Source organism: Lampris incognitus, chromosome 6, assembly GCF_029633865.1.
Source record: "Lampris incognitus isolate fLamInc1 chromosome 6, fLamInc1.hap2, whole genome shotgun sequence".
NCBI lineage: Eukaryota > Metazoa > Chordata > Actinopteri > Lampriformes > Lampridae > Lampris > Lampris incognitus.
This window is the reverse complement of record NC_079216.1, coordinates 57,231,658-57,258,485: the sequence shown is the minus strand read 5'-3', so window position 1 is coordinate 57,258,485 and position 26,828 is coordinate 57,231,658. Positions and strand designations below refer to the sequence as shown.

The 26,828-nt window shown below is 45.7% G+C and overlaps 1 protein-coding gene across 3 annotated transcripts in view; it reads left to right on the top strand.

The window, feature by feature from the left end:
• edc4 (enhancer of mRNA decapping 4) overlaps positions 1 to 25,041 on the top strand; it is an 89,535-nt gene extending 64,494 nt beyond the window's left edge. For all 3 annotated transcript variants that reach the window (XM_056281483.1, XM_056281482.1, XM_056281481.1), the window contains 6 exons: positions 560 to 675; positions 871 to 1,036; positions 6,044 to 6,230; positions 9,437 to 9,656; positions 11,062 to 11,225; positions 22,202 to 25,041. In XM_056281483.1, the coding sequence (XP_056137458.1) occupies positions 560 to 675; positions 871 to 1,036; positions 6,044 to 6,230; positions 9,437 to 9,656; positions 11,062 to 11,225; positions 22,202 to 22,385 (1,037 nt within the window). In that variant the 3' untranslated portion in view covers positions 22,386 to 25,041. The remainder of the gene's footprint in view (positions 1 to 559; positions 676 to 870; positions 1,037 to 6,043; positions 6,231 to 9,436; positions 9,657 to 11,061; positions 11,226 to 22,201) is intronic.
• The last annotated feature ends 1,787 nt before the right edge of the window (positions 25,042 to 26,828 follow it).

The window sequence follows — 26,828 nt, the reverse complement described above, 5'->3', positions numbered from 1 at the left end:
ATTTTTCTAAAAATTACCCCAAAATTTTATCTTTATCCCTAATGTAGTTTAGTGAGTGTGGATCTGTTGTCCCTATTAATTTTGTTATGCAGCCAGGAAGAGAAATGGACAACACATCTAATGGGCTATACATCAATAGATATGTGTCAAAACACTTGATATCCCCCAATTCCCAGGATGACTAACATATAATGAAACCTTCAATACATAACTTTTTATAGACGGATTTAAAACATTTCATCCAACTTGCTCTCCATTTTTGGCCAATATCGTCAGTTGTTTGCATAGTTTTTTTTTCCATTCTTGATCTTGTGTAAGCTATATTGTCTCTCCTGAGCTTTTAATATGTTGTCTGTTTGTCGCCAGCCATTTTAGATTTCTTGAGTACATGTCAGTAGCAGACATATTGATATGCTTATGTTTGTTTGGTCTCTTCAACCCTCTGGTTTGATGGTTATATAGAATTAATTCTTTGTCAGAGCACCTTCACATGTTGCTGTTGGAGATATCCTAGTTTCTGTGATTTTTACTGATTCATTCACACCCTTCTCTTCCATAGCCATCTCCAAGAGTCTAGATCCGGTGACAAGCCAGTTGAGCAACACAGTTGCTGCTAAGCTAACAGCCGTGGAAGTCACTCTGAAGGACAATGTTAGCAAGGTTGTTAAGTCTAAGGTGAGATGACCCCCCCCCCACACCCATCCATGTCTTTCTTCCCCCTATATTTCTGACCCATTTTCTACTCCTATTCAAAGTAAGCCCTTTGTTTCCTCCTATGATTCTAAACTAAAAACTCGTCGATGTCTGAGAAAAACACCAACATATCAAATAACTTCACCCTCTCGCCTGTACCCGCTTCTTCCTTTCCAGAATACGACAGACGCCATTGGGCGAGCCGCGGCCGAAGCATTGCAGGGTCCCATCCAGGCAGCTTATAAGGACGCATTCCAGAGCCTCGTGCTGCCTGTGTTCGAGAGAGGCTGCCAGTCTATGTTCCAACAGATCAACGACAGCTTCAAACAGGGCACACAAGAATGTAAGATACGCTTTAACTAATTTGACGTCCATCAGACTAGCATGGTGTTAACAACAAACAAAACACAACTAAAGATGAAAGCACAGATAAAATAATCGATCATTATATCTTACATGGCATTTCACAAGACCATGCAGAACTGGGGTGTTTGAAAATGTGAGGACTATATAAACCTCTAAAATATTAAACATCAACCTGTTACAAGCAGCAGGTTTGATAAAGCATCAGCATTAGTTAAATACATCACCTGAGTAAATGGGGGGCCTCGCAGTGTTTTGGCAGGTGTCTGACCGTTTATGAGTACCCTGCTCCCCAGAATCTAAAGTACATGCAAATCAGTACAAAGCTGTTTTGAATCCTGACATTGTGCCCGGGGCGAAGCATTTCTATGCTGATGGGAGCGGAAACCTCCAGAACAGGAGTGCCCCCAATCCACAGGGTGTGAATGGTCACCGAATGGTTAAATGAGCCTGAAAACGGCACCAAACACATCCCATGCAGTCGTGGTCCCTGTCTATTTGAATGCTTGAGATCTTACTTTAATAATTACTCGGCACATGAAGGACTTGATCACAGAAGAACAGTTTCACAGTTCTTCACTTGATAAAAGCTCCATGAAAACTTTTGGAAAAGGACTTTGAACACTGGGTTCACAATGGTCAGTCTTCTCATCGGGATGCTTCATGATTTCATTTGCTTACTTTCAGTGATTTGTTGTATCGAGAGGGGGTAGTTCAGGGTCTGTTTTTCTGAGAGTTGGGTTTACCTATTTCTGAAATCCTAGCCTTTGTAATAATAGCTTTTCAGATTGAGTCTGGGCATCATTGCGCTGAAAAGCAGCGTATTTGTTCCGACGAGATGGTGGCAGCTGCCAACTAGATGTTGTTTTTTTTTTTTTTTTTTCTACTTTGACAAGGATGTCTTCATGTTCACTCCAGGGTAGTCAAGTAAATTTTATTTGTATAACCCAATATCACACATTACAAACTTGCCTCATGGGGCTTTACATCAATACACCATCCCTTTAGACCCTTGCATCGGATAAGGAACAACTCCCTAAAAAAAAAAAAACTTTAACAGAAAAAAAAGGAAGAAATCTCAGGGAGAGCAACAGAGGAGGGATCTCTCTCCTAAGATGGACAGATGTGCAATGGACGTTGTTTACAGAATAAAACACAATTTACGGAATACAACATTGAAACAGGATAACAGAATTATAATGGAGTTATAAGATATATGAAGAATATGATGAGGAGGATGCCAAGCAGTGTCCAGATGCCCCCAGAACAGCCTCAGACTTGAGCCACACGACCACCATCACCATGTAGACCTGGCAGGAGGGCAGACTACACATGCACACAGGGGAGACTCACATCACACCATTCACATACACGTGAGAAGAGACAAGAAAGGACATTAGTCACACCTCGGAGAGAGAAGGATACAACATTGACATCATATAGGGGCGGCATGGATTAGGAGGTAGAGCGGGTCGTCAAGTAATCGGAAGGTTCCTGGTTCGATCCTCGGCTCCTCCAGAGAGCATGTTGGAGTGTCTTTGAGCAAGACCCTGAACCCCCTCACTGCTCCTAATGAGCAGGTTGGCACCTTGCATGGCAGCCTTTGCCATCAGTGTATGAATGTGTGTGTGAATGTGAGCCATACATTGTAAAGTGCTTTGAATGGTCGGTTGACTTGAAAAACACTGTATAAATGCAGTCCATTTACCATTTGAAACAGGATAGCAAAATTATAATGGATTTATAAGCTATATAAAGAATGTGATGAGGAGGATGCCAGACAGCATCCAGGTGGTGACCGCCATCACCATGGAGACCTGCCAGAAGGACAGACTACACATGCACACAAGGGTTAGACGCATTCATTTTCTCTTGAGTGCCTGGAGACTGCACACGGTTTCACTGCATGAACCAATATCGGCAAAATTTATGGTGAGTTCCAAGGTTGAGGGATTTTACGTAGATTTTTTTTTTTTTTTTTTTTACTTTGCACACGCTTCCACTTAGCCGAAAGCTTCTTTTTTAAACCCCCCCCCCCTTTTTTTTTTCTCCTGCCCAATTGTACTTGGCCAGTTACCCCATTCCTCTGAGCCGTCCCGGTCGCTGCTCCACCCCCCTCTGCCAATCCGGGGAGGGCTGCAGACTACCACATGCCTCCTCCGATACATGTGGAGTCGCCAGTCGCTTCTTTTCACCTGATGGTGAGGAGTCCCCCTCCCCCCCACCCCCGAACAGGTGCCCCGACCGACCAGAGGAGGCACTAGTGCAGCGACCAGGACACATACACACATCCGGCTTCCCACCCACAGACATGGCCAATTGTATCTGTAGGAATGCCCGACCAAGCTAGAGGTAACACAGGGATTCGAACCGGCGATCCCCGTGTTGGTAGGCAACGGAATAGACCGCTATGCTACCTGGACGCCCAGCCACAAACTTGAAAGCTGTCTGTGTTCTGTATGTTAAGTCTGTTCAACTTTTTTGTTGTGTTTACTTGTGTGTTTTTGTATTATTTAATCCTCAATCTAGGCTATATTTTACCCTGTGGGTGTAGGTATGTAAGTGAACCTCTGTTCATTTCTCTCTCCCATTGGGTTTGTTGTGGTTATGTTTGACTCTCTGTTTTGCAACAGTCAGACATAAAGAAAGAAAGCCAGCCACTTTATGTTGTCATTGTACAGTTGTTCAGTTACAAAGAAATGTGTTCTCTGCATCTAACCCATCCTATTGTATAGGAGCAGTGGGCAGCTGCAGCGCCCAGGGACCAACTTCAGTTCTTCTTTCCATTGCCTTGCTCAGGGGTAGACAGGAGTATTAACCCTAACATGCATGTCTTTTTATTTTTTAATTATGAATTTGAAATTGGCTCCTCTGCATTTTTGCATGTTCACTTCACACCCCAACACCCCTTTCATAAGCATTCAGGTTAACCCAGTTCACAGAGGAAAAACGCAAGTTGCAAGAATGGCTGCAGAGAGTCCGATGGTCAGACTGAAAAAGCTATGGTGTGCCTCACAAATAGCCACTCAGTGCGTTTACATGCACAGTTAAGTCGAGCTATGGTTATAGCTCAAGTAGGCCATGTAATTGGGCTACTGTCATTGTCCCAGTGTACAAGAACCGGGGGAGAATCTAGTTGTTGACCAATGTCCAACCCCGGTATGGTCGGTGGCGATATGCTTCCACCGAACACGGATTTGCTTGGGGGTTCTTTTAAATCCCGCTTTGTCCAACTTTTCTGCCCCTTTCTTACATAGTTCACCATTCCGCATTCTCCTTCCATCCATGTACTTTAGGATATTCAACTCCTTTAGCTGACACAACATAACGTTTGTCTCCCCGTCTGTCCAGAAATGCGTGGTTCTCGCTCTAGCACTCGCCATGTTGGTACTGTTGATACTGCGCTGTTCGACTTCCGGGTGAAAGACAGCCGCGGGAACTACAGCTGATGCGCAGAACGCCTAGGCCAGTTTGGGGCCGATTGAAGCGTATACACGCCAGAGTAAATCGATCCCCAACCGCATTATCTAGGTTTGTTAGTCTGACTTCGAGAAATTCGATTTGGTACGATTTCAGTCGAACTAACACGTTTACATGTATTTGAAAAGTCCAGTTTTAGTCGGACTAACGCAATGAATCGACTTTTCTAACATCATGTAAATGTACTGACTGACAAAGAAAGGAAACTTAGATCAACTTGTCGGCTTTACTGATGCCCACATTTCACTACCTGCTAACTTTTTTAAATTTTTATTTTACCTTTATTAAACCAGGGAAGAAACTCATTGAGGTTAAAAATGTCTTTTACGAAAGTGCCCTTGCCCGGGCAAGGTAGGCAACAACAGACAAATGCAAAGTTACAACAAAGAGCAAAAACAGTCAGCAACAACAAATAAAAAAACAGGGTATCAATATATGCAGTTCCGTTGTTCAAAACAAAGGCAGGACAGAGTCTGTCTCTTTTTCAAGATCAGTGTGAAGTCATGTAGGGCACAAGGTTGACCAGCTTCAGCTCCCTTTGGAGACAGTCCCAAGAAAAGGGGGCAAAATAGCTGAAAGCCTTCTTTCCCATTTCGGTGCGCATATTAGGAACAGACAGTAGGACAATGGGAGAACAGCAAGCGACTGCTCCTACACAGTGCTGGAGGGTATCCCCATGGTAACTGCTGTGTAGCACTAGTCACACTGACAGCTGTACACATGACTTATGTGACCAAGAGCTTTCTAACTGTATTGCCACTCGCTTGCTAATGTACAGTCACAGTAGTCAGTATTGCTGCAATCTACCCCCTCAAAAGTCAAAATACTTTTTTTTCTTACATTGTTTTTAATCTTATATTGTATACCTTTGATGTCACGAGTTGTTTTTTTTTTTTTTTTGTGGATTCCCCGCCTTTTTCTCCCCAATTGTACTTGGCCAATTATCCCACTCTTCTGAGCCGTCCCGGTCTCTGCTCCGCCCCCTCTGCCGATCTGAGGGGGCTGCAGACTACCACATGTCTCCTCCGATACATGTGGAGTTGCCAGCCGCTTCTTTTCACCTGACAGTGAGGACTTTTGCCAGGGGGACGTAGCGCATGGGAGGATCACACTATTCTCCCCAGTTCCCCCTCCTCCCTCCCCCGAACAGGCGCACCGACCGACCAGAGGAGGCGCTAGTGCAGCGACCAGGACACATACCCACATCCGGCTTCCCACTTGCAGACACGGCCAGTTGTGTCTGTAGGGATGCCCGACCAAGCCGGTGGTAATACGGGGATTCAAACCGGTGAGCCCCATGTTGGTAGGAAACAAAATAGACCGCCACGCCACCCGGACGCCTGTCACGAGTTGTTTTCAACTGAATGGAAAAAAATTAGCTTCCTGTATATTCCAACTCATGATTCAGTTTCACTGATACAGCTGAGGGTGTCATTTGTAAGCCTTTATGCATTTGCATGGACAACAATGTAACATTCTGTCGTCGCCCCCCCCCCCATGCTGTTAGACATCCAACAGCTTGAAGCCCATGGTAAGAACAGGAAGCAGAGAGAGCAGGAGTTGAGAGACCCGGTGGTTGGCCAACTGCAGCAAATGATAGACAGCTTCCAGAACTCCACTGACCAGCTGGCCAATACAATCACAGCAAGTGTCCGTACGGAGGTCCAGCACCAGGTCCAGGTGATTGTGGGAGGGTAAGTATCAAGTCTACTGAAATAGATTCCATTATCTGTATCATTGCTGTTGTTATCAACAATGAATAAATCCTTTAGATATCATTTATAGGGAACTATACATTTCATTCACATTTATCCAGGTAGTGAAACAAAACAGCAGTCTTAAATTGTCCAAAATCAAAGCCTTAGAAGTTGTTAAATATATTTAATTATCCCTCTATAACTTGCCATAACCTTTCCCGTCACGTCTCTTGATGCAGTCAGTGTGCAAGTAACCATCAGTCAAGTCATTACATGTTCTACATTGGTACAGCCACACTAAACCGGTTAAACTTGAAAATGCCATTTTCATAGCGAAAACAAAGTTTTCTGTCCTCACTAGCATTTTCTGATCTTTTTCCAAAAGTTTGTCATCCAAATCGAAATGCAGAAACAATAGAAAAACGCATAAGCTCAACTTGAGGCAGCAGCTTTACTTGAGATTACATGACGATCATACGTCGGTGTTTTCGAAAAGCTCTGCTTTTGGCATCCACACTACAATGCAAGACAAGCAGTTTCAAATTTGCAAATACTTTGGACAGCGCTTTTGAAAAGCTCCATTTTCGATGGTCAGAAATGCTGGCTTAGTGCTGATGGAAGAGCAAAACGGAGAAAAAAGTTGGCGTTTTCGAATTTATTTGTGTTAGTGTGGACACACACTATGTATGTGCTAGCAGCCATACCAACATGTATCCTGGCACTGCCGAGTGACTGAGACTAAGCAGGTATGAGCTTGGCTAGTACTTGGATGGGAGACCTCCCGGGAAAAGGGAGTTGCTGCTGGAAGTGGTGTTGGTGGGCTAGTAGGAGGCAGTCTTTCCTCTGGTCCTAATAAAAAAAAAATTTTTTTTTAATTCCCAATGCCCCAGTGCAGTGACGGGGGACACAGTGCTGCAGGAGATGCCGTCCCTAGGATGAGATGTTAAACCGAGGTCCTGACTCACTGTGGTCGTTAAAGATCCCATGGCTCTTATCGCAAAGAGTAGGGGGTTCCCAGGTGTCCTGGCAGAATTCCCAACCTCGCCATCTGGCTGCCTAATCATCTCCCCGTGTAATTGGCTAAATGATCCCACCACCACCACCACTACAAGCTGATGTGTAGTGAGTGTTCTGGTGCAAAATGGCTGCCCTGCATCACCCAGGTGGGTGCTACACATTGGTGGTGGTTGAGATGAGTTTCCCCAATTCAGTGTGCGCTTTGAGTATCTCGATAAAGTGCTATATAAATGTAATCCATTATATTCATAGTATTTACAGAAATGGCATTTTACTGTTTACCAGTATGGTGCACTGCCATAAAGCTAACTTCTGTTGGATGAGGCTGATGTTGCATTACCGCGACATTTTTTGATTACAAACATGCCTAAAAAGAAGGCCTGCTAAGGTGATTGATACCCTGTGTGGTAATTAATCTGATGAAATGGACTGCCAATCGTAGCAGACATTTTGAAGTATCAGATATGCATAGCAGCAGGCCCCTTTGCCAGCAGTCTGGTCCAAGTCACTGCTTATTGAGCAGGTGTGTAATGGATTGGAGAGCAGAAACAAGCAGAGCTTAATCCTGTGGCTAATGTAAGAACATAAATTCGATCAAGCCTCTTGTTCCCTTTGCAATTAATTTCATGGCCTTGAGGGTTTATAGATTTGTAGGGGGTGGAGCAGTTAGAAAGTAGATGGCAAAATTGCTCTCCGTAAAACATTTATAATCTTGAATGGGGAGTGACAACACTAGGTTGTGACTAAAGGACTTAACATTCAACTTGGCAGTTGATAAAGGGATGTAGCTGTGCGTGTTATAGGGAGTGTGCAGGTATCCACACCTGGACAAAAATGCAATACTTGTTGACGGACAGGAGAGTGTAGAATTAAGAAAAAAAGGACAGGTCTTGGAGTTAGGTTAAAAACATACTTAGCAATTCTCCAATTATCTCTGACATGTCAAAATGCACCGTCTTTAAAAGGACTTTTTTTTAGATGCAACCGAAGTCATGGGCCTGGAAAAGAAGCAGTTCAGCTAGTCCATCTCTGGTGGTGGGGGGGTTCTGAAATATATGTAATACTGAATATAGTTTTTGTACATATTTAGTCAGTTTAAAATTGTGGTGTATAAATGTATAGGCTATTTTGTCATTCACATTTTCTCTCTCTGCCACTAGTGCTTTCTGTCCCACGGGACATCACATGCAGATTAGTGTGCAGACAAGTTGGTGACATCATCTTGCAAGTTCGAGCAACTTTTGTGCAAATGAATAACCAGTTTCCTCTCAGAAGAGTTGGCAACACAGCTTGAAACTGTAGTAAAATGTGCTATTATAAGCCTCATGCGTACTGAACACACAAAATGAGGCCGCTTGTCTACCGGAGGCCTCTTTTATAGAAACTTTGCTAGCACTCAAGGTGAGCACTTAGCGCTGTATGAGAAGCAGGTGCTAACTGCTAAGCGGAAATTCTTGGTAGTTGATGCCATGCAATGAGAGATTTTATGACAGAAGAAATATTCCTTGTACGGAAAGCCTTTTTTTTAATATAATATACAGGTGTTGGGTAGACACATGGCCTTATGTTGAAGGCACACCGGAGGCGGTGAAATCACTTGGCATTGCCACCTGCTACACGCCATCGTCTGTGGGCGTGTCGTCTTGCCAGTTTTCCAATAGCATTTCTTTTGTCTGTGTCTCTGTACATCAGCAGAACAGTTTGAAAAACATGATGTGGTTATTAGTCAGGTTTGTCCTCATGTTGCTGGGAAATGACAAAATTTATAGTTACAAGGAAAAGATTTTCACAGCAGGACTTTCTTTGAAATCCAGTTGGTTACTTCAAAGCGAATTTCTCGTTCGGCAGGGTCAAAAGTTGGATGATTTCACCAGCTTGCCCAGCACTGCAGGGTATCTGATAATACTGTGTAGTGTTAGCTGCCTCTAATTCAAAGTGAACGGAGGAGGTTGTTCATTGTTTCTAGTGTGACTTCTCTAAGTCTAACAAATGCAGGATGCAGGGCCTTATTTGCTTGGACTCGGTAATGGTGTGGATTAGTAACGCTTAGCATCGATGAAATTTTGCAGCGTTATTGTGAGTATATACTGGTATTTTCTATACAAGCTAGCCCCTAACCCACCAATTATAGCACTGCACTGTTAACTGGAAATGCATCCTTTACAGACAAAACCTATCATCTTTAGTTTGCAGGAGTCAATCCTCAGTCACGTGCAGCGAATTGTCAAAGGGGAAGTCAGCTTGGCGATGAAGGAGCAGCAGGCAGTGGTCACCTCCAGCATCATGCAGGCCATGAGGTCTGCCGCTGGTACACCTGTCCCTACTGCACACCTAGACTACCAGACCCAGCAAGCAAACATTCTGCAACTTCTGCAGCAGGGCCAGCTCAACCAGGCTTTCCAGCAGGTAATCTACCTGGGCGAAACACACACATATTTGCAAGCAGACAAATTGAGAAAACACACACGCACTAATAGTGCGAGACCCATGAAGCCAACATATTGTGACTTCAGCAGTCCAGTCAGCTCAACCAGGTTACCCAGGAGGCTGCCTGTATCTATCCCCCTGCAGTGGCAATTTTCATACAGTATCAAATGATTCGCTTATATTAAAGTGTTTGTGTGTACCCCAGGTGCTGTAATCTGCACACCTGATCCTGGTCTGAGCAACCACTATACCACTGTCTCCTTTTTCCTCCTGTTGGTCTTTGTTTTTCCTCTCAACCACCTCCATCGGGAATCAGGACTGCTTTATTTGTCATTTCATGAAACAAAATATTGTTTTCCCCAGCCCACAGCAATGCAACACAAAGACAAAAACACATATCCAAAAACTACAAGAACTTCAAGAACACACTTATCCAAACTAACACATACATCCAAACTAAAAAAAAAAAAATCACTGTCCAAGGGAACGAACGCCAGCCAGGATGACTGTCGGAACTGCCGGTCTGCATGGGCTAGCAGTTAGCTTAACCTGCCCCGCTTCCGCATCCTGTCAGACCGCACTTGATGCTTCCTCCTCCTCGCAGCTCCAAGCAGAGGCCATGGTCCTAGGGCCCACCGGGCTCAGCAGACCAGGCTCCCCCAGCCGATCCAAGCCAGCTCTCCCAGCCAGACACCCTCAACACACCTCCTCACACTCCACACAACAACACCAAAAACACCACAGTCAACACCAGGCGAGACTGCCGCCAGACCGCCCTCGGTGTTATCGGAAGTGCCGGTCTGCATGGGCTAGCAGTTAGCTTAGCCTGCCCCACTTCCACGTTCTGTCAGACCACCCTTGGTGTTACCTCCTCGGGCACAGCTCCAGGCAGGGCCGTGGTCCCTGGGCCCACAGGACGCAGCAGACCAAGCTCTCCCAGCCGATCCAGCGCCAAGTCTCCCAGCCATCAAACGAAGACACATATTAAACACAGACATGGACAAAGACACTGCATGGACGGTACTGGGTGAGGTCACCGCAAACGTGCATTCGTGCTGCCATCCTCCCACACCGGTAATGGATGAGGTTGCTGCAAACGTGAATTCGTGCCACCATCTTCCCACACCGGTACTGGATGAGGCCGCTGCAAACATGAATTTGCGCCGCCATCTGTTCTTCCTCCCTCTGCTGTATTTTGCTGTCTCACTCATCTTTTCCACCCCCTTACTCCCAGTTTCTTTATCCCCCAACTTCTGTTCCCTTCTCTCTCTCTCGCCATTAGGTTCTTATAAGCGACAGATCTGCATGTATGTGAAACTTTAGACCCAGATTAGGTTTTGTCGGCATCATTGCTTTTCTAACATTCTCTCCCTCCCCTCCCCAGGCTCTATCAGCGACAGATCTGAACCTGGTGCTGTATGTCTGTGAGACCGTAGACTCCCAGCAGGTGTTTGGTCAGCACCCGTGTCCCCTCAGCCAGCCTGTGCTGCTGTCGCTCATCCAGCAGCTCTCCTCCAATCTAACAACTCGTTCCGAGCTCAAAATCAGGTAGGCAAACAAACGGTAATTTGGTGGCCTTCCTTCCTTGTATGATCCTGTTCTGAACTCCTTGTTTAACAGGATGTCTTTTCCCCTGCAGCTAGAGCACACTAAAGGATATTTTATATGTTACATGCTACAGGTAGGAAAAGTTAGGCACCACACAGTTTGGTTCAATTCAGGGTGCCACAATTATGAATTGATTCTTACTGCATATTGATTATTATTTAAATGATTTTTTTTCTTACTATGACTTTTGTATAATCAGAATCATGTTAATTGGCCATGTAGGTTTGCGCATACATGGAATTTTACTCCGGTTTTATGGCTCTCTGTGTACTTAACATAGAATAACAACACTAAAACACAACAATCTTCAGATATATACACAAGGATTGGCTATATACAGGCAAAATAAGAGGTGATAAAGTGCAATGGTGCAGAGACTATATCAGAGATGCTGAAATAGATGTTAGCAGGTTACTTGCATACATGCCTGAGGTAGATGGACATGACACAGCATACCTGTATATGTACAGTGTACAGTACAGTGTATACAAAGTGGTTGGATGTATTTGACAGTGTTAAGTGTCCATTTGAATGACTGCCCATGGAAAGAAATTGCTTTTATAGCTGGTTGTTTTGGGGTACAGTGCTCTGTAGTGCCTGCCGGAGGGGAGGAGTTGGAGCAGGTTGTGACCAGGGTGTAATAATCCTCATTTAGACCATGTTTGACCTAGGCCATGCCATTATCCCGATAAAAATCATAAAGGATACGTAAGACATCAATGCATCATCTGTTACCAAAATACTTGCTGCTAACGTATTTCTTGTCCAACCGTGGGGCTGTTTACTTGCCAAACTGTTATTTTTGAGCATTCAGTTTTTGAGGTGGGCCAAAGATTGACCCCAGAAGAGGCAGCAGGAACAGTTTCAATCAGTGATGTTTTTTTCCCCCCGCTATATTTCAGTCAGTGATATATTTTGGCAGAGCTTTTTGTAGACCAAGCTGGAGAACCAGCGGAGGCAGTGTGAAGTCATCACCTCCACGTCAGTAGTAAGAAACAAATACAATACGTCAAGCCTGTTGTAACATACTTTGTTGACATTTGCTTGTTAGGTTGTTGTTGTTTTTTTTGGAGGGATCTCTCCCCCGCCCCCCCTTTTCTCCCCAGTTGTATCCAGCCAATTACCCCACTCTTCCAAGCCATCCCGGTCGCTGCTCCACCCCGTCCGCCGATCTGGGGAGGGCTGCAGACTAACACATGCCTCCTCCGATACATGTGGAGTAGCCAGCCGCTTCTTTTCACCTGACAGTGAAGCGTTTCTCCAGGGGGACATAGCACGTGGGGGGATCACGCTATTGCCCCCAGTTTCCCCTCTCCCCCAAACAGGTGCCCCGACCGACCACGGGAGGCGCTAATGCAGCGACCAGGATCTGGTTTCCCACCCGCAGACACGGCCAATTGTGTCTGTAGGGACGCCTGACCGAGCCGGATTCGAACAGAGACCCCCGTGTTGGTAGGCAACGGAATAGACCACTACGCAACCCGGATGCCCCAGCTTGTTAGTTTTAAAAAGAAAATTAACATATGGACAATTGCACAAACATTACCCAACAACACCAAATGAAAATAAAAAGAAATTATCTTAGCGGCAGTACCCAAATTGGTATGCCTGCAACACGCACAGCTGAACAGCAATGAAAATAGAGACATCTATCTGTCCACCAACGACATTAACCATAAGGTAAATTGGCTAATGTATCCTAATTTAACAATTTTGAAGCTTGTTTGTTTCAGCTTTTTCAATTTTAATCTTTTATCCTTAAACACGATTGCTGGAAAGTTGTAGGTCAACTCACCTAAGTAACTGTGGCGGTTGTTGGTAATGCAGCTTCCATGCAGTAAAAATGGGGCTGCTTTTTAAAATCCAGAATGTGCCTATGTAAAGGATCCTGGTAGCAGTTTGTTAATCTTCATTAACTGGAAGCTGAATTCGACTGTACGTATGGCACAGTTTTATTGTCGATGCCATCCTGTTGGTTTAGTATTTCATCTCATTTCATCTTCAGCCGCTTCTCCGGGGTCGGGTCGCAGTGGCAGTAAGCTAAGTAGGGCACTCCAGACGTCCCTCTCCCCAGCAACGCCCTCCAGCTCCTCCTGGGGCATCCCAAGGCGTTCCCATGCCAGATTGGACATGTATGAGTCCTTGGTCTACCCTGGGGTCTCCTCTTAGTTGGATGTGCCCGAAAAACCTCCAAAGGAAGGCGCCCAGGAGGCATCCTAATCAGATGCCCGAACCACCTCGACTGGCTCCTTTCAAAGCAAAGGAGCAGCAGCTCTACTCCGAGCTCCCTCCGGATGGCCAAGCTCCTCACCCTATCTCTGAGGCTGGCCCAGACACCCTATGGAGGAAACTCATTTCAGCTACTATATATATTTATATTTAGCCATAAACTAATTTCAATCCATATTGGTTTAGTATTGAACCTGAAAACTAAACCATCTTAATATGTTGACAAAGAGTGTTTATCTAAAATGTTTGTTGCAGTTCTTCTTCACATACACAGATTTATTCATGAGCCAATAATGACTTTCAGAAAAACTTAGAGGTAATCAAGATGTTGGAAACAGAATTATAGTATTCTGATTGAGTTTTGTGCATCAATGCAGAAGCATTCTAGAGAGAATCATGATGTTTCACAGAATCAGTTTCCCCCACAACCCCATCCCCCACCCCCGTTACATGCAGAGGTTGGTTATATATTGACGCTATACCAAAATAGTTGGTTCTCTCACTATTTTAGTTTGATTTTGGACCTGGTTTATATTGAGGCAGGCACAGTACTGCATACCAGCAGTACTTGTTATTTAGCCACTTAATGAGAGCTTCAGTAAGTCATTTTTGAACTGCAGGAGGTTTATGGTCTTGAATTGGTGGTTTAAATTCTTCTGTGTGTGTGTGTGTGTCAGTGAACACAAGCTTTCCATTCCAGTACATACATACATGCATGCACGGATGCTAACACAGTTTATTGTCAGGGTTCATATCGTCATGAAAAATCTGGAAAAGGAAAATTTAAAAATAGAATTCCCCAGCCCTGGAAAAGTTATGAAAAACTATTGATTTGGAAGAGTCATGGAAATCTGACTAAAGCATCTATTCTTTTAGACTGACCCTTTTATTGACATATTAACTATTCTGTTTTTTGGACCCCCCCCCCCTTTTCTCCCCAATTGTATCCGGCCAATTACCCCACTCTTCCGAGCCGTTGCTGCTCCATCCCCTCTGCCGATCCAGGGAGGGCTGCAGACTACCACATGCCTCCTTCGATACATGTGGAGTCGCCAGCTGCTTCTTCACCTGACAGTAAGGAGATTTCACCAGGGGGACGTAGCGCGTGGGAGGATCACGCTATTCCCCCCAGTTCCCCCTTCCCCCCTGAAGAGGTGCCCCGACCGACCAGATGGGGGCGCTAGTGCAGCGACTAGGACACATACCAGCATCCCTGTCTGCGGCCTCCAAACCCGCAGACAGGGCCAATTGTGTCTGGAGGGACGCCCGACCAAGCCGGCGGTAACACAGGGATTCGAACCGCCGATCCCCGTGTTGGTAGGCAACGGAATAGACCGCCACGCTACCCGGACGCCCTGACATATTGACTCTTATACCGTATTTGAAATATAGCCGGACTTTCACATCATAGACGGTGTTGTAAAACCATACACCTTTTCAGTGGCGTGTCTATAAAATAGTTTCTTTCGGTCATGGACATCAAGCTAAAAGTGATGGAGAAGTCATAGGAAAAGCCACTGAAACCCACTAATGAAAAAGCCTATGATCTCCGATTGTTCTGGGGGGTTTTTTGTACTCCTTATCAGTAGCAAAGCCCAATCTTTTGCTCTACCTCTCCTCCCATCTCCTCTCTATATTGGATCTTCATTATTCCCTCTCTCCGCAGTGCTAAACAGTGCTAAACTGCTGACCTTATTGCCCCGCTCCGTCTGTAGCTCCTACTAGATGGCTGTTAGGGGAGCGCGGATGGCCTGTGAATAGCAGTGGAACAGCCTAATTGCTCTCTATCTCTCGCCGTGTCTCAATGTATTTTCTCTCTTTTCCCATTTATTTCTCCTCTTCTCTACTTAGTGTTTTGCGCTCATCTTTTCCTCTGTTATAATTCGGTCTTTAACCTGTCTGTCTTTCTCTCTCTTGCCCGCTCTCGCTCTCTTGCTCTCATCACCAATACTCCTCTCTGATGAAGCCTGGTCCCATAACAGTGCTGCCCAGGGCCCTGATCATCTGTCTGGTTTGGAGTTTATTCTGCAGCTGCATACTGGTACTGACCCTCTGGTTCCTCTGCACCATCTGGAGAGAGGAGAGAGTGATGTTGGTGTTGGGGGTGGGGGTGGGGGGGTTCAGTCTGGACAGTAAAAGGTAGGGAACAATGATAGGTGCCAATAAGAAGTGTGTGGACGTTTTTAAGGGACTCGGTAGTATTGCTTATGACGTAGCCTTGATCCTTCATTTCAGAATGTCCTGCACAGACAGGAGGGAAACCTGCAGTCGCAGTCAGTTTTTCCCCTCCATGGCTTATTATGGTTTAAACATTTTGGGAAAACAAAAACAAATTATCTTCCACCTGAACTCCATAACTTGTCATTTCGCTCCAGTGTTTGGTAATAAAGTTAAAGCCTGTGCCGGTGAGAAATAGTGCACTCATGAGGGATTTGTGGCGAAGGCATAGCACTGTGATATAAAGAGGGGTTGGATTGCAGCTAAAGTTGGAGGAATAAGTAAAATATGGAGTAGCAAATTAAAAAAGAAGTTGTTGAGTTTATGTGGGCGGCACAGTGGTGCAGTGGTTAGCACGGTCGCCTCACAGCAAGAAGGTCCAGGGTTTGAGCCCCAGGGTAGTCCAACCTTGTGGGTTATCCCAGGTCGTCCTCTGTGGAGTTTGCATGTTCTCCCCGTGTCTGCGTAGGTTTCCTCCAAGGGCCCCAGTTTCCTCCCACAGTCCAAAGACATGTAGGTCGGGTGAATCGGCCGTACTAAATTGCCCCTAGGTGTCTGTGTGTGTGTGTGTGTGAGAGAGAGAGAGAGAGAGAGAGAGAGGGATGGACTGGCGGCCTGTCCAGGGTGTCTCCCTGCCTGCCGCCCAATGACTGCTGGGATAGGCTCCAGTATCCCCGCGACCCCGGTTGGGATAAGCAGCTCTGATAATGGATGGATGAGTTCGTGTGTTTTGTTTAGTCATCTTCATTCTGTGCATGGGCCATCTGAGGAGGTACCTGCATACGCCTACGCTTTTTTCTGTAAAGCACAAGGTAAACCAAGAACTGCGGAGTTTTGCGTGAGATTATGGTACACCAAAAAAAATTGTGCCTGGAAAAATCCATGATTCAAACAATAGTAAGACATTGCCCTTTTCAGACAGGACGAGTCTCATTATCTTTCAGTGTTGCTGTTGCAGGGACATGAGCCATCTCTCAGAAGCCATGGTGTTTTTATTAACAGATGCAAGAGTGTTGTGGTCCACGGCAGGACTTTGGGCATCTTAGTGGGGTGTTTTCCAAAGGACGCTGAGAGAGTTGGGAGACATATCTGATGCAGCCAGATCATCTTTTGGATGACATTAACTTCTAAAAGGTCTAGGTGTCTATAAGTATCTCTTGAATCTGTGGCCTAGTGAGAAAGGCATTAAATGTCTCTTAAAAGGGCACGTTGGCAGTGTTATTGGGATGTGATGTGTGTGTGTGTGTGTGAGAGAGAGAGAGAGAGAGAGCGAGAGAGAACACTCAGAAGGATGGCTGGTGGCCAACTGTAGATATGGTAATTCTCTCCAGTGATATTATATGAGAATCTGATGCACTGTACAGCAAGTAACAAATGGTAATTGTGACTGTAATGACAGAGAATGTGTGTGAGAGAGAAATAGGTGCATATAAAGCTTTTTCCAGACACTGATAAGCACATGCCTAACTACATAAAAAGTAAGGGGTATCTGGGTGACGTGGCGGTCTATTCCGTTGCCTACCAACGAGGGGATTGCTGTTTTGAATACCCGTGTTACCTCCAGCTTGGTCAGGCATCTATACAGAGACACAGTTGCCCATGTCTGCGGGTGGGAAGCCGGATGTGGGTATCAAGAAGGTAAACGACATCAGGTCCTCCTTTTCTCACCACCCGGTTAGTGCTGCTTGCACTATCCCACTCTCTGCACCCTCCCTCACCTCTCCATGTCCCCACCCTATCCCACCTCCCTCCCTCTCCCCCGACGAGGTCCTCAACCTCATCACATCCAGTCACCCCACTACATGCTCCTTGACCTTGCCCCCCTCCCCCTCTTCTTCAGTCTATAGCACCTGAGCTCCTTCCCTTTCTAACCCACCTCATCAACACCTTCCTCCAGGCAGGATGCTTTCCATCTGCCTTCAAGACTGCTAGAGCCACCTCCCTTCTCAAGAAACCCTCACTTAACCCCTCTGACGTCAAAAACTACAGATCGGTTTCCCTTCTACCCTTTCTATTCAAAACTTTTGAACGTGCTGTCTTTAACCAACTTTCTTTGTACTTCCACCAGAACAACCCCCTGGACCCCAACCAGTCTGGGTTCAGGGTGGGTCACTCGACAGAACCACTGCACTCTGCGAGAGCAAACTCTCTCTCCTCTGTCCTGATACTCCTGGACCTGTCAGCTGCGTTCAACACAGTGAACCACCAGATCCTCCTCTCTATCCTCATGGGGCTGGGTGTCACAGGCTCTGCACTCTCAATGTTTGCATCCTACTTGACGGGTCGCTCCTACCAGGTGACATGGAGGGGATCTGTGTCGGAGCCTCGCAGACTGACTACAGGTGTTCCACAGGGTTCAGTTCTGGGTCCCTCTCCTTTTCTCCCTGTACATGACATCCCTGGGTTCTGTTATTCGCTTGCATGACTTCTGTTACCATTGTTATGCTGATGACACTCGGCTGATCTGGTCCTTTCCTCCCTCGGACACACAAGTAGAGACACGCATTGCTGTGTGCTTGACTGACATCTCAGAGTGGATGGCGACACACCACCTGAAACTCAGTCTGGACAAGAGAGAGCTGATGTTCCTCCTGGGGAAAGGTTGCCTGCACCGAGACCTGGCCATCACCATTGACAACACCGTGGTGACGCCAGCTCAAACTGCGAGGAATCTGGGTGTGATCCTGGACAACCAACTGTCGTTTGCTGTAAATGTTGCATCGGTTGCTCGCTCCTGCAGATTTCTGCTCTATCACATCAGGAGGATTCGCCCATTCCTCACCGATGAGACGGCACAAGTGCTCATCCAGGCTCTGGTCATCTCCCAGCTGGACTACGGCAACTCCCTCCTTGCTGGCGCCCCGGCGTCGGCCATCAGACCTCTGGAGCTTGTTCAGAAAGCTGCAGCTCGTCTGATGTTCAACTGCCCGAAGTTCTCCCACACAACTCCTCTTCTCATGTCCTCGCTCTGCTGCCTCGGGACACCTGGTTGCCCCGTTGCTCAGAGGCCCCTGCTGCCAGTTGACCCGGTCACGGCTCTTTTCTGTCCTGGCCCCACAGTGGTGGAATGAACTCCCCACTGATGTCAGTACAGCGGAGTCACTGCCCATCTTTCGGCGCAGGTTAAAAACTCACCTCTTCAAGAACTACTACCCTGTTGCTTGTTCTTGGCAGTTATTGTATTCACTCATTGAAAAACAAAAAAAAATCTCTTTCTTGCGCTTTTACTTTAGCACTGGTTTTGCTCTTAGATGCTTGTTTAGATGCACTTATGACCTCTGATGACTAGTAGTTCTCCTGATTTCCTACGTTAAATGCACTTATTGTAAGTCACTTTGGATAAAAGCGTCGGCTAAATGACTGTAATGTAATGTGTCTTGGTCACTGCACTAGCGCCTCTGGTTAGTCAGGGAGCCTGTTTCGGGGGGCGGAATAGCGTGATCCTCCCACATGCTGTGTCCCCATGGCGAAACTCCTCACTGTCGGGTGAAAAGAAGTGGCTGGTGACTCCATGTGTATTGGAGGAGGCACGTGGTAGTCTGCAGAGTGGGGTAATTGGCCGGATACAATTGGAGAGAAAGGGGGGGGGGGTCCGAAAAAGAAGTTTAACGTTTGCCTGTTGGAGAGAGAGAGAGGCGCAGGTCACATTTCAAGTAGGAAAGTTACTTCATGACTGCAGTGAAGTTGCAGTTATTTCAGTGCTTTTATGCAGACAGACAGGTGCTAGCTGTCCACACAGACCAAAACAGTTAAGATATTCTGACAGATACTTTTCTTAGTTTGATATTCACTTAAGCAGACCTAAACGCTGTGCAGTGCCTTCAGAAAGCATTCATTCCCCTTAAACCTTTAACATTTTGTTCCTGTTACACATTTTAACGCTTTGTAATAACCCCCCCCCTTTACTAAGACAATAAATTCAACACATTTTACAAGTCAAGAATGTGTTTTCTTATTTAACATTTGTCTTTTAAAAAAAATGAAACACCATATTAAACATGATTTGTTTGCTCTACTTTGAAACCCTTTATATCAGGATCCTGTCTAATTGCTTCGGTGAGGGGCTCAATAGTCAAGACAAAGAGTCCTGAGACAAAGGGCAACCCTGTCAAGATCTGTCCGTTAATGATAATTTTGGCCTGGGGTTCAAGATAAAGGGTTGTTTTTTGTTTTTGTTTTTTTTGCAGTACTTTTGGCCTATTTTCCAACATCGTATTGCAGATTTACAGGTATTTACATGGTCCTACAGATGCCAGTAGTAAAAACGGGGTGGTAAAATTATATTCCACTGTGAAAAAAACTTGTAAATCTGGTATTTCGACTGCCTGAAATGAAATGAATGTCCTGGCAGATGACGTAATTTTGTACATAACGGCTCCCGGTAACTCCCTCACCAGACCACTGACTCTATTACATTACATTACAGTCATTTAGCTGACGCTTTTATCCAAAGCGACTTCCAATAAATGCATTTAACGTAGGAAATCAGGAGAACTACTAGTCATCAGCGGTCATAAGTGCATCTAAACAAGCATCTAAGAGCAAAATCAGTGCTAAAGTAAAAGTGCAAGACAGAGATTTCTTTTTCTTTTTTTTTTTTTTAATGAGTGAATACAATAAGTGCTAACAACAAGTAACAGGGTAGTAGTTCTTAAAGAGGTTAGTTTTCAACCTGCGCCGAAAGATGGGCAGCGACTCCACTGTCCTGACATCAGTGGGGAGTTCATTCCACCACTGTGGGGCCAGGACAGAAAAGAGCCGTGACCGGGTCGATCGGCAGCAAGGGCCTCTGAGCGACGGGGCAACCAGGCGTCCCAAGGCGGCAGAGCGAAATGGTCGGGCGGGGGTGCAGGGCTTGACCATGGCCTGGAGATAGGAAGGCGCTGTTCCTTTCACTGCCCTGTAGGCTAGCACCAGAGTCTTAAACTGGATGCGAGCAGCTACTGGGAGCCAGTGTAGGGACATGAGAAGGGAAGTTGTGTGGGAGAACTTAGGGCGGTTGAACACCAGACGAGCTGCAGCTTTCTGAACAAGCTCCAGAGGTCTATTAAACGCTTATGGTGTTATTTCAGGATATCGAGTGAGCTGGGGAAAAGGTGAAATTAGGCCCTGTGTGAGCCAGGGTGTCTCCCCGCCTGCCGCTCAATGAGTGCTGGGATAAGCTCCAGCATCCCCGCGACCCTGAGAGCAGGATAAGCGATTTGGATAATAGATGGATGGATGGATATTAAATATGTTACTGTCATACAAATGTGTAACCCCCACCCCCGCCCCCCAATCAGGGTATGACAGCAACTACAGCTGTGAGTCTTCATGTTGGTGGTCTCTCTGTCATTTCTCTGACATTTGCCCTTTTTGTCTGGTTGCTCAGTTTGATAGGACATGGTAATCTTTGTCGTGTTCATCATGCCATATTTTTTTCCATTTCGTTTCAATGGACTCTCAACTACTTAAGACAGTTCAAAGCTTCTTTTTTTTTTTTTTTCCTCCCCCCTTTTCCGCAATTGTACCTGGCCAATCACTCCACTCTCCGAGCAGTCCCGGTTGCTGCTCTACCCCCTCTGCTAATCAGGGGAGGACTGCAGACTACCACATGCCTCCTCCAACACATGTGGAGTAGCCAGCCGCTTCTTTTCACCTGACAGTGAGGGGTTTTGCCAGGGGGACGTAGCGCATGGGAGGATCATGCTATTCCCCCCAGTTCCCCCTCCCCCCTGAACAGGCGCCCAGACCGACCAGAGGAGGCCCTGACCAACCAGAGGAGTGCAGCGACCAGGACACATACCCACATCAATCAGTCAATCAAGTTGCATTTCCAGCTTCCTACCTGCAGACACGGCCAATTGTTTCTGTAGGGACGCCTGACCAAGCCGGAGGTAACACAGGGATTCAAACAGGCGAGCCCCGTGTTGGTAGGCAACGGAATAGACCGCTATGCTACCCGGATGCCCGACAGTTCAAAGCTTGGCCAGTCCCCCCCCCCCCCCCATTTTTTGATTCCAAAGACATCTAAATACTTTATTTCATTTTGAGATTTTAGAGAATTATTTCTATGAAACAAATCCCTGTTAAATGTATTTCAGTTTCCTCTTGTAACAGAAATAGAAATAATTGATTTGGGGGATGTTGCATGGTTGTCCTGGCAGAGAGGAGGGATGATTTACAGTTCCTGACCTCGTTCTAAGGCGTGAATATAAAATGCTTAGCATCCATAATTTGATCCCTTCTCATCTCAACATCTTCACTCTGTTCTTTCTGTTTTTGCCTTTTATTCTTTCCATCTTTATTGTTATCAGTCTCATACATCTAGTCACTAGTTCAGTGAGAGACCATGACACTTTCTATCTCTCTCCTACCGGGAAAAGCTCCGTCTGCCTAAACGTTTCTGGGGTTGTTTTTCCCTCTCGGGTAATACTAAAAAGCTCCTTCTCTCTCCCCCTTTCTCTCTTTTATTCTGTCTTCCTGTTAAGCTACCTGGAGGACGCGGTGATGAACCTGGACCACAGCGACCCTCTGACGAGAGACCACATGGCTGCTGTCTTATCCCAGGTCAGACCGAAGCTCTTTGCCTTCCTGCAGCAGGACCCCCACAGCCAGCTCAGCAAGAGGGCGCGGCGCCTAATGATGATGCTGCAGGGCCTGGTCAAGCACTAACCCTCTGCTTATGATTGGGTGCAGAAAGGGGGGGAGTCTTCCTCCTAGATGCTGACCAAAGGGGTCTGTGTCATAATTTTATGTTAATGGTTCTGTAAAAATGGGATTCCTGGCTAGCACCAAGAGCAACTCACCACCCAACCCCGCCTCAGCTTTCTGCTTGTTTTCCCAAAGCAGATGTATGTTGATTATGTGTCAATGCAGCTGAACAACGAGGACGGGGATAAGGAAAAACTATTGGGTCCGGGATCGTCTGCAAGAGGAGAAAATGTTGGTTTCGGTATGAAAGACAAGTGTTTCAGACTGACCGTCAGTTTCAGATTGTCCTGATCCGCTGCCCTCCTGGCCTCCTTCCACACCCTAAAGCCTTCTTCCTCTCCCTCCTCCTTCCATTCCTTAATAGTCCTCTCTGATGGTCCTCCCTGCTCTACTGAACAGCCCAGTTTTTGTCTATAGGGTACACCCCCCCCCCTTCATTTGTTTTTCAACCAAACATCTGCTGTGCAAGGCAGAAGTTATCTGGACTGATGGATGTTTCCTAGTTAGTGTTAGAGAGACTGTTTTCTGTAGTTCCAGGACCCCACCCCGCCATTTTTGTTCATCCTTGTTATCGCCATCTTCGAAAGAAACGACAATACTGATTGGTAGCGTCTGCTGCTCAATGAAGACAGCCAATACGTGACACTCCTTTGTCGTCTGTTCACACAACATCCACAAGGTATTTAAAAGGTGTACCTGCCTACATACTGGCTCTTCTGCCCATGTGTACAGCCCTTAGTCTAATACATGAGGTTCTACTCCATTATATTCAGTATTATCCTTCCAAAATTTGTCTATACATCGGCCCCATTTTATTTATCGTCTGTATTTGTAAGACTTGTATACTCGGTAAAATAATTATCAGAGTTCTTATAATCCATTGAATACTTAATACTTGCAAATGTTTATTGTCACTATTTTCATTTTGTTTAATAAGGATAAAGTAATGTTGGTAACCGTGATGTACAGTTACTTCTGGTTGGCTCTAGCAGGCAGGACACTGAACTTCAGACGTGTCCATTTTGCTTGTGATGGTTTTGTTGGCACTTGCCTCCCCTGGTCTTGGACTTCGAGTCATCTACAACGACAATAAAATCAACTTCCATGCCTTGGCTTCCAAATTCATAGTGTATGTTTGAACAGTGTTGCAATTGTATTGCAATGTTGTGTATCTAGCCCATTCACAGATGTCATTGATAAGTGGCGGCTAGGCATTGAACTTGATTGACAGGCCTGTTCATTTTTATTCCCCACAAAGTTGAATTTGTCGAAGTAAGTGCCTTACTGTACTTAAGAAAATGTAATCCTGTTTGGAACTTAAGACATTTTCATTTGAGACGAACATCCCTCCTTTTTTGGATTCTCATTTGGCTGATGTTAGGGTTGATCATGGATCCTTCAGTTTAGGTTACACAAAGTGTCCGATTTGTTGGTTTTTGAGGTGAGCTTCATTAAAAAAAAGAACATGTGACAAAGGAGTTCAGCTTTGGTTTGTGGGCCTCAGTTAAAATTGGACATCTTGCATCTTGGTGAACCCGTACGCACCCAGCCACTGAGGATGCACATTCTTAGTGCCGGTCCCAAGCCCGGACAAATGGGGAGGGTTGCGGTCAGGAAGGGCATCCGGTGTAAAATCTTTGCCAAATTAAGTGTACGGATCATAAATAAGATATCCGTAGTGAATCCTCACGCCTCAGTTTTAGAGCCTTCCACAACTTGAGGACCATTTTCACTGGGAATTGAGTGAGGAAGAGGAGAGAATGGCCACACCGTGTCGTTGGAGTTTCTCCCCATGCCAAACGTTAGAGGTGACCAACATTTAGCCATTGGGCCGATCCCATTGCCTCCCCAATTCCACTTGTCTGGGTTCAGTTTGTTTATTGAGAGGAGATCTCTTGGGTGTCGTGAATCTGTTCATCTATAAGCAGCAGCTATAGGAACCTCGGGGCGGGGGGGGGATATTAAGGTTGACCTTTGAGAATTCGGCAAGCCTGCATGTAGGAGCGGTGTTTTTGTTGTGTCCAGTATCTTATGGCAAATTTTTCATCCAAGGTTGCTCTATTCTGACCAACCCAGTGAAAGTGTTGTCCAGAGCTTGCCGCGGTGTTTTTTTTTCTTTTTTCGTTCAAGGTAAAGAATCGGAAGAATATAAAGTACCCGTAGTCAAGTGGTCCTGTTAGTTATTAGTCTTTGATTTCATTTATTGCTCCAAATAAGCAAAAAAATGTTCGATCTGTTCTGCCCTTGGATATGGCTCTTAGGTATCCTCTGCATTTCCCTCAGCTGAAGTGGGGATTTGATCACATGGTCAAGTTCAAACCGTGTTGTTAAGACTGCACCAGACCCCTCAGAGTACTGAAGGTTGTTTGATGTTTTGTTTTGTTTTGGTTTTTTTCCAATCAGTGCTTATTCACACAAACAAGTTCAGAATGTCAGTTAGGAAGCTTGCACATAAAAGGATACACTATATTTTTTTTTTCTCCTTTTGCTAGTTTGTTACAAAAAAAGATTGTGTGTCTGTGAATAACAGATTTCCTTTGTGTTCATGTCCTTGTACTTGGATGATTATGTTGTATATTTCAGTCTCTTTTACCCTCAGCATTTTGGAATAAAAAGAGCTTGGATCATTTCACCCTGTCTGTACTTCATTGGGGTTTCTACATGTCTGTGAGTATTACCGGGTGATCCAGAAAGTCCAGAGAGCAGTCTAAGACGGTCTTGACCTACTGCGTGGGAATTCAGAGTGATCATTTTGTTTAACGCAAAAGGCACGGGTAAAAAAGACACGGTACTTTTGGTTTTCATGAATGCCCAGATAGCATCCGGATGTGGGCCACTTCAGGCAGTAACGCGGCACTGATGGTCTTCTGCTGGCCCTGACAAAATGGATGTGAGCCTGAAGTGGCCCACATGTATAAGTTAAATATGGCCCAAATATGCCAGATCACATGTGGGCCTTTTCTGGCAAAGATGCGGTGCTCTGGGCAACATGTAATCTGGATGTGACCCTGAAGTGGCCCGTGTGGTAAATGGTGACTATGGCCCAAATATCTCAAAACAAACATGGGCCACCTTTGGCAAATATGTGACACATGCAGCATTGTTATGGCTTGGTTCTGGCCCAGATCTGGCAAACAGGAGCGGACCGCCCAGGCGTCATCATTCCACGCGGTATGTGGGCCGGATGAAAGTGTCGGGTGTGGGACGGGTCCGGGCCACAGCACTTCTGCTATCTGGGTAACTTTCCTACTGTACCATCTGTCTGGAGTCATGCTGTTTTATGGTCGGTCACAGCAGCGACTTCCCCTCGTCTAGTTGGTGTTGGCAAATTTTGCATCCCCAAAATATGTATTCCGTAGTAGCGTCGCGGGAACGCGCATGCGTTCACTTCAAGCGGACCTGCATTAAATAGGCTGCCTTTCCATTTGACGTGAAGGAGGGAAAAATATCACCTGCCTGTGGTTTTGCCATGTTTAGATTATCGATACGGTTTCACGAAGTAGCATAGCGAAAGCAGTCGAGCTGCAACTAGACAAACTTGTTTTCCTTATGCTACGTTGTTAATACAAATGTCATAAAAACGTATAAATTAAAAAATTGTTAACGTAAAGGAAATAATCTTAGTAGTGAAAAAAAGACTTTCCCCATTTATCCGATATCTTCATGTGACATGCATCATCTTCACCTTCTAACGCCCCAAATTATCTTCCCCCGTATCCGTGTCTCGCGGACACGCGCATGCATTGACTTAAGCGGTGTCATTTCCATTTGCACACAGGGATGTGGAAAACACCGATATCTAGAGACAGACTGGGTTTTTAAGTTTTTTTTTTGTTTTAGGTTATCAGTGCGGTTTTACGAACGATGTAACATACTTAAAAAAAAAGTTCCCCATATATCCGCATATACACGTTTATCGTATCTTTTGCATCTCCAAAACGATGTTGCCCACACGTGCTGTCCCGGCGTCGCGGGGAACGCGCGTGCACGGACCTTGACCGTTTACGTTTCCGTTTCCCGTGTAGACGTACCGGAGGCAGGTGAATGTAACGGGAAACAAACTTGCTCCTCTGTCGGTAAAACCGCGACGAATAAACAAAAAGTAAAAGTAAAACTTGTGGGGAAAAAAGATCGTTTCTCGTGTATGGGAAACTATTTTGACATCTTTTTGTTTTCATCAAGTCTTCTGTCGTATCTCTCTGGAATCATGCGCACTATTATAGTTGGTCACAGCAACACAAGTTAATTGGGAAGCTGTGGTGTCATATTTTGTACCCCTACGATGAGTAGTATCCTGTTGATCCGTGGCGTCATGGGAACGGAGTGGACGCTTGGTCGTTACATTTCAGTTTTCAGATAAAAGGGTGGACATTATCCCATCTCGGCAATTACGGGGGGGGCATA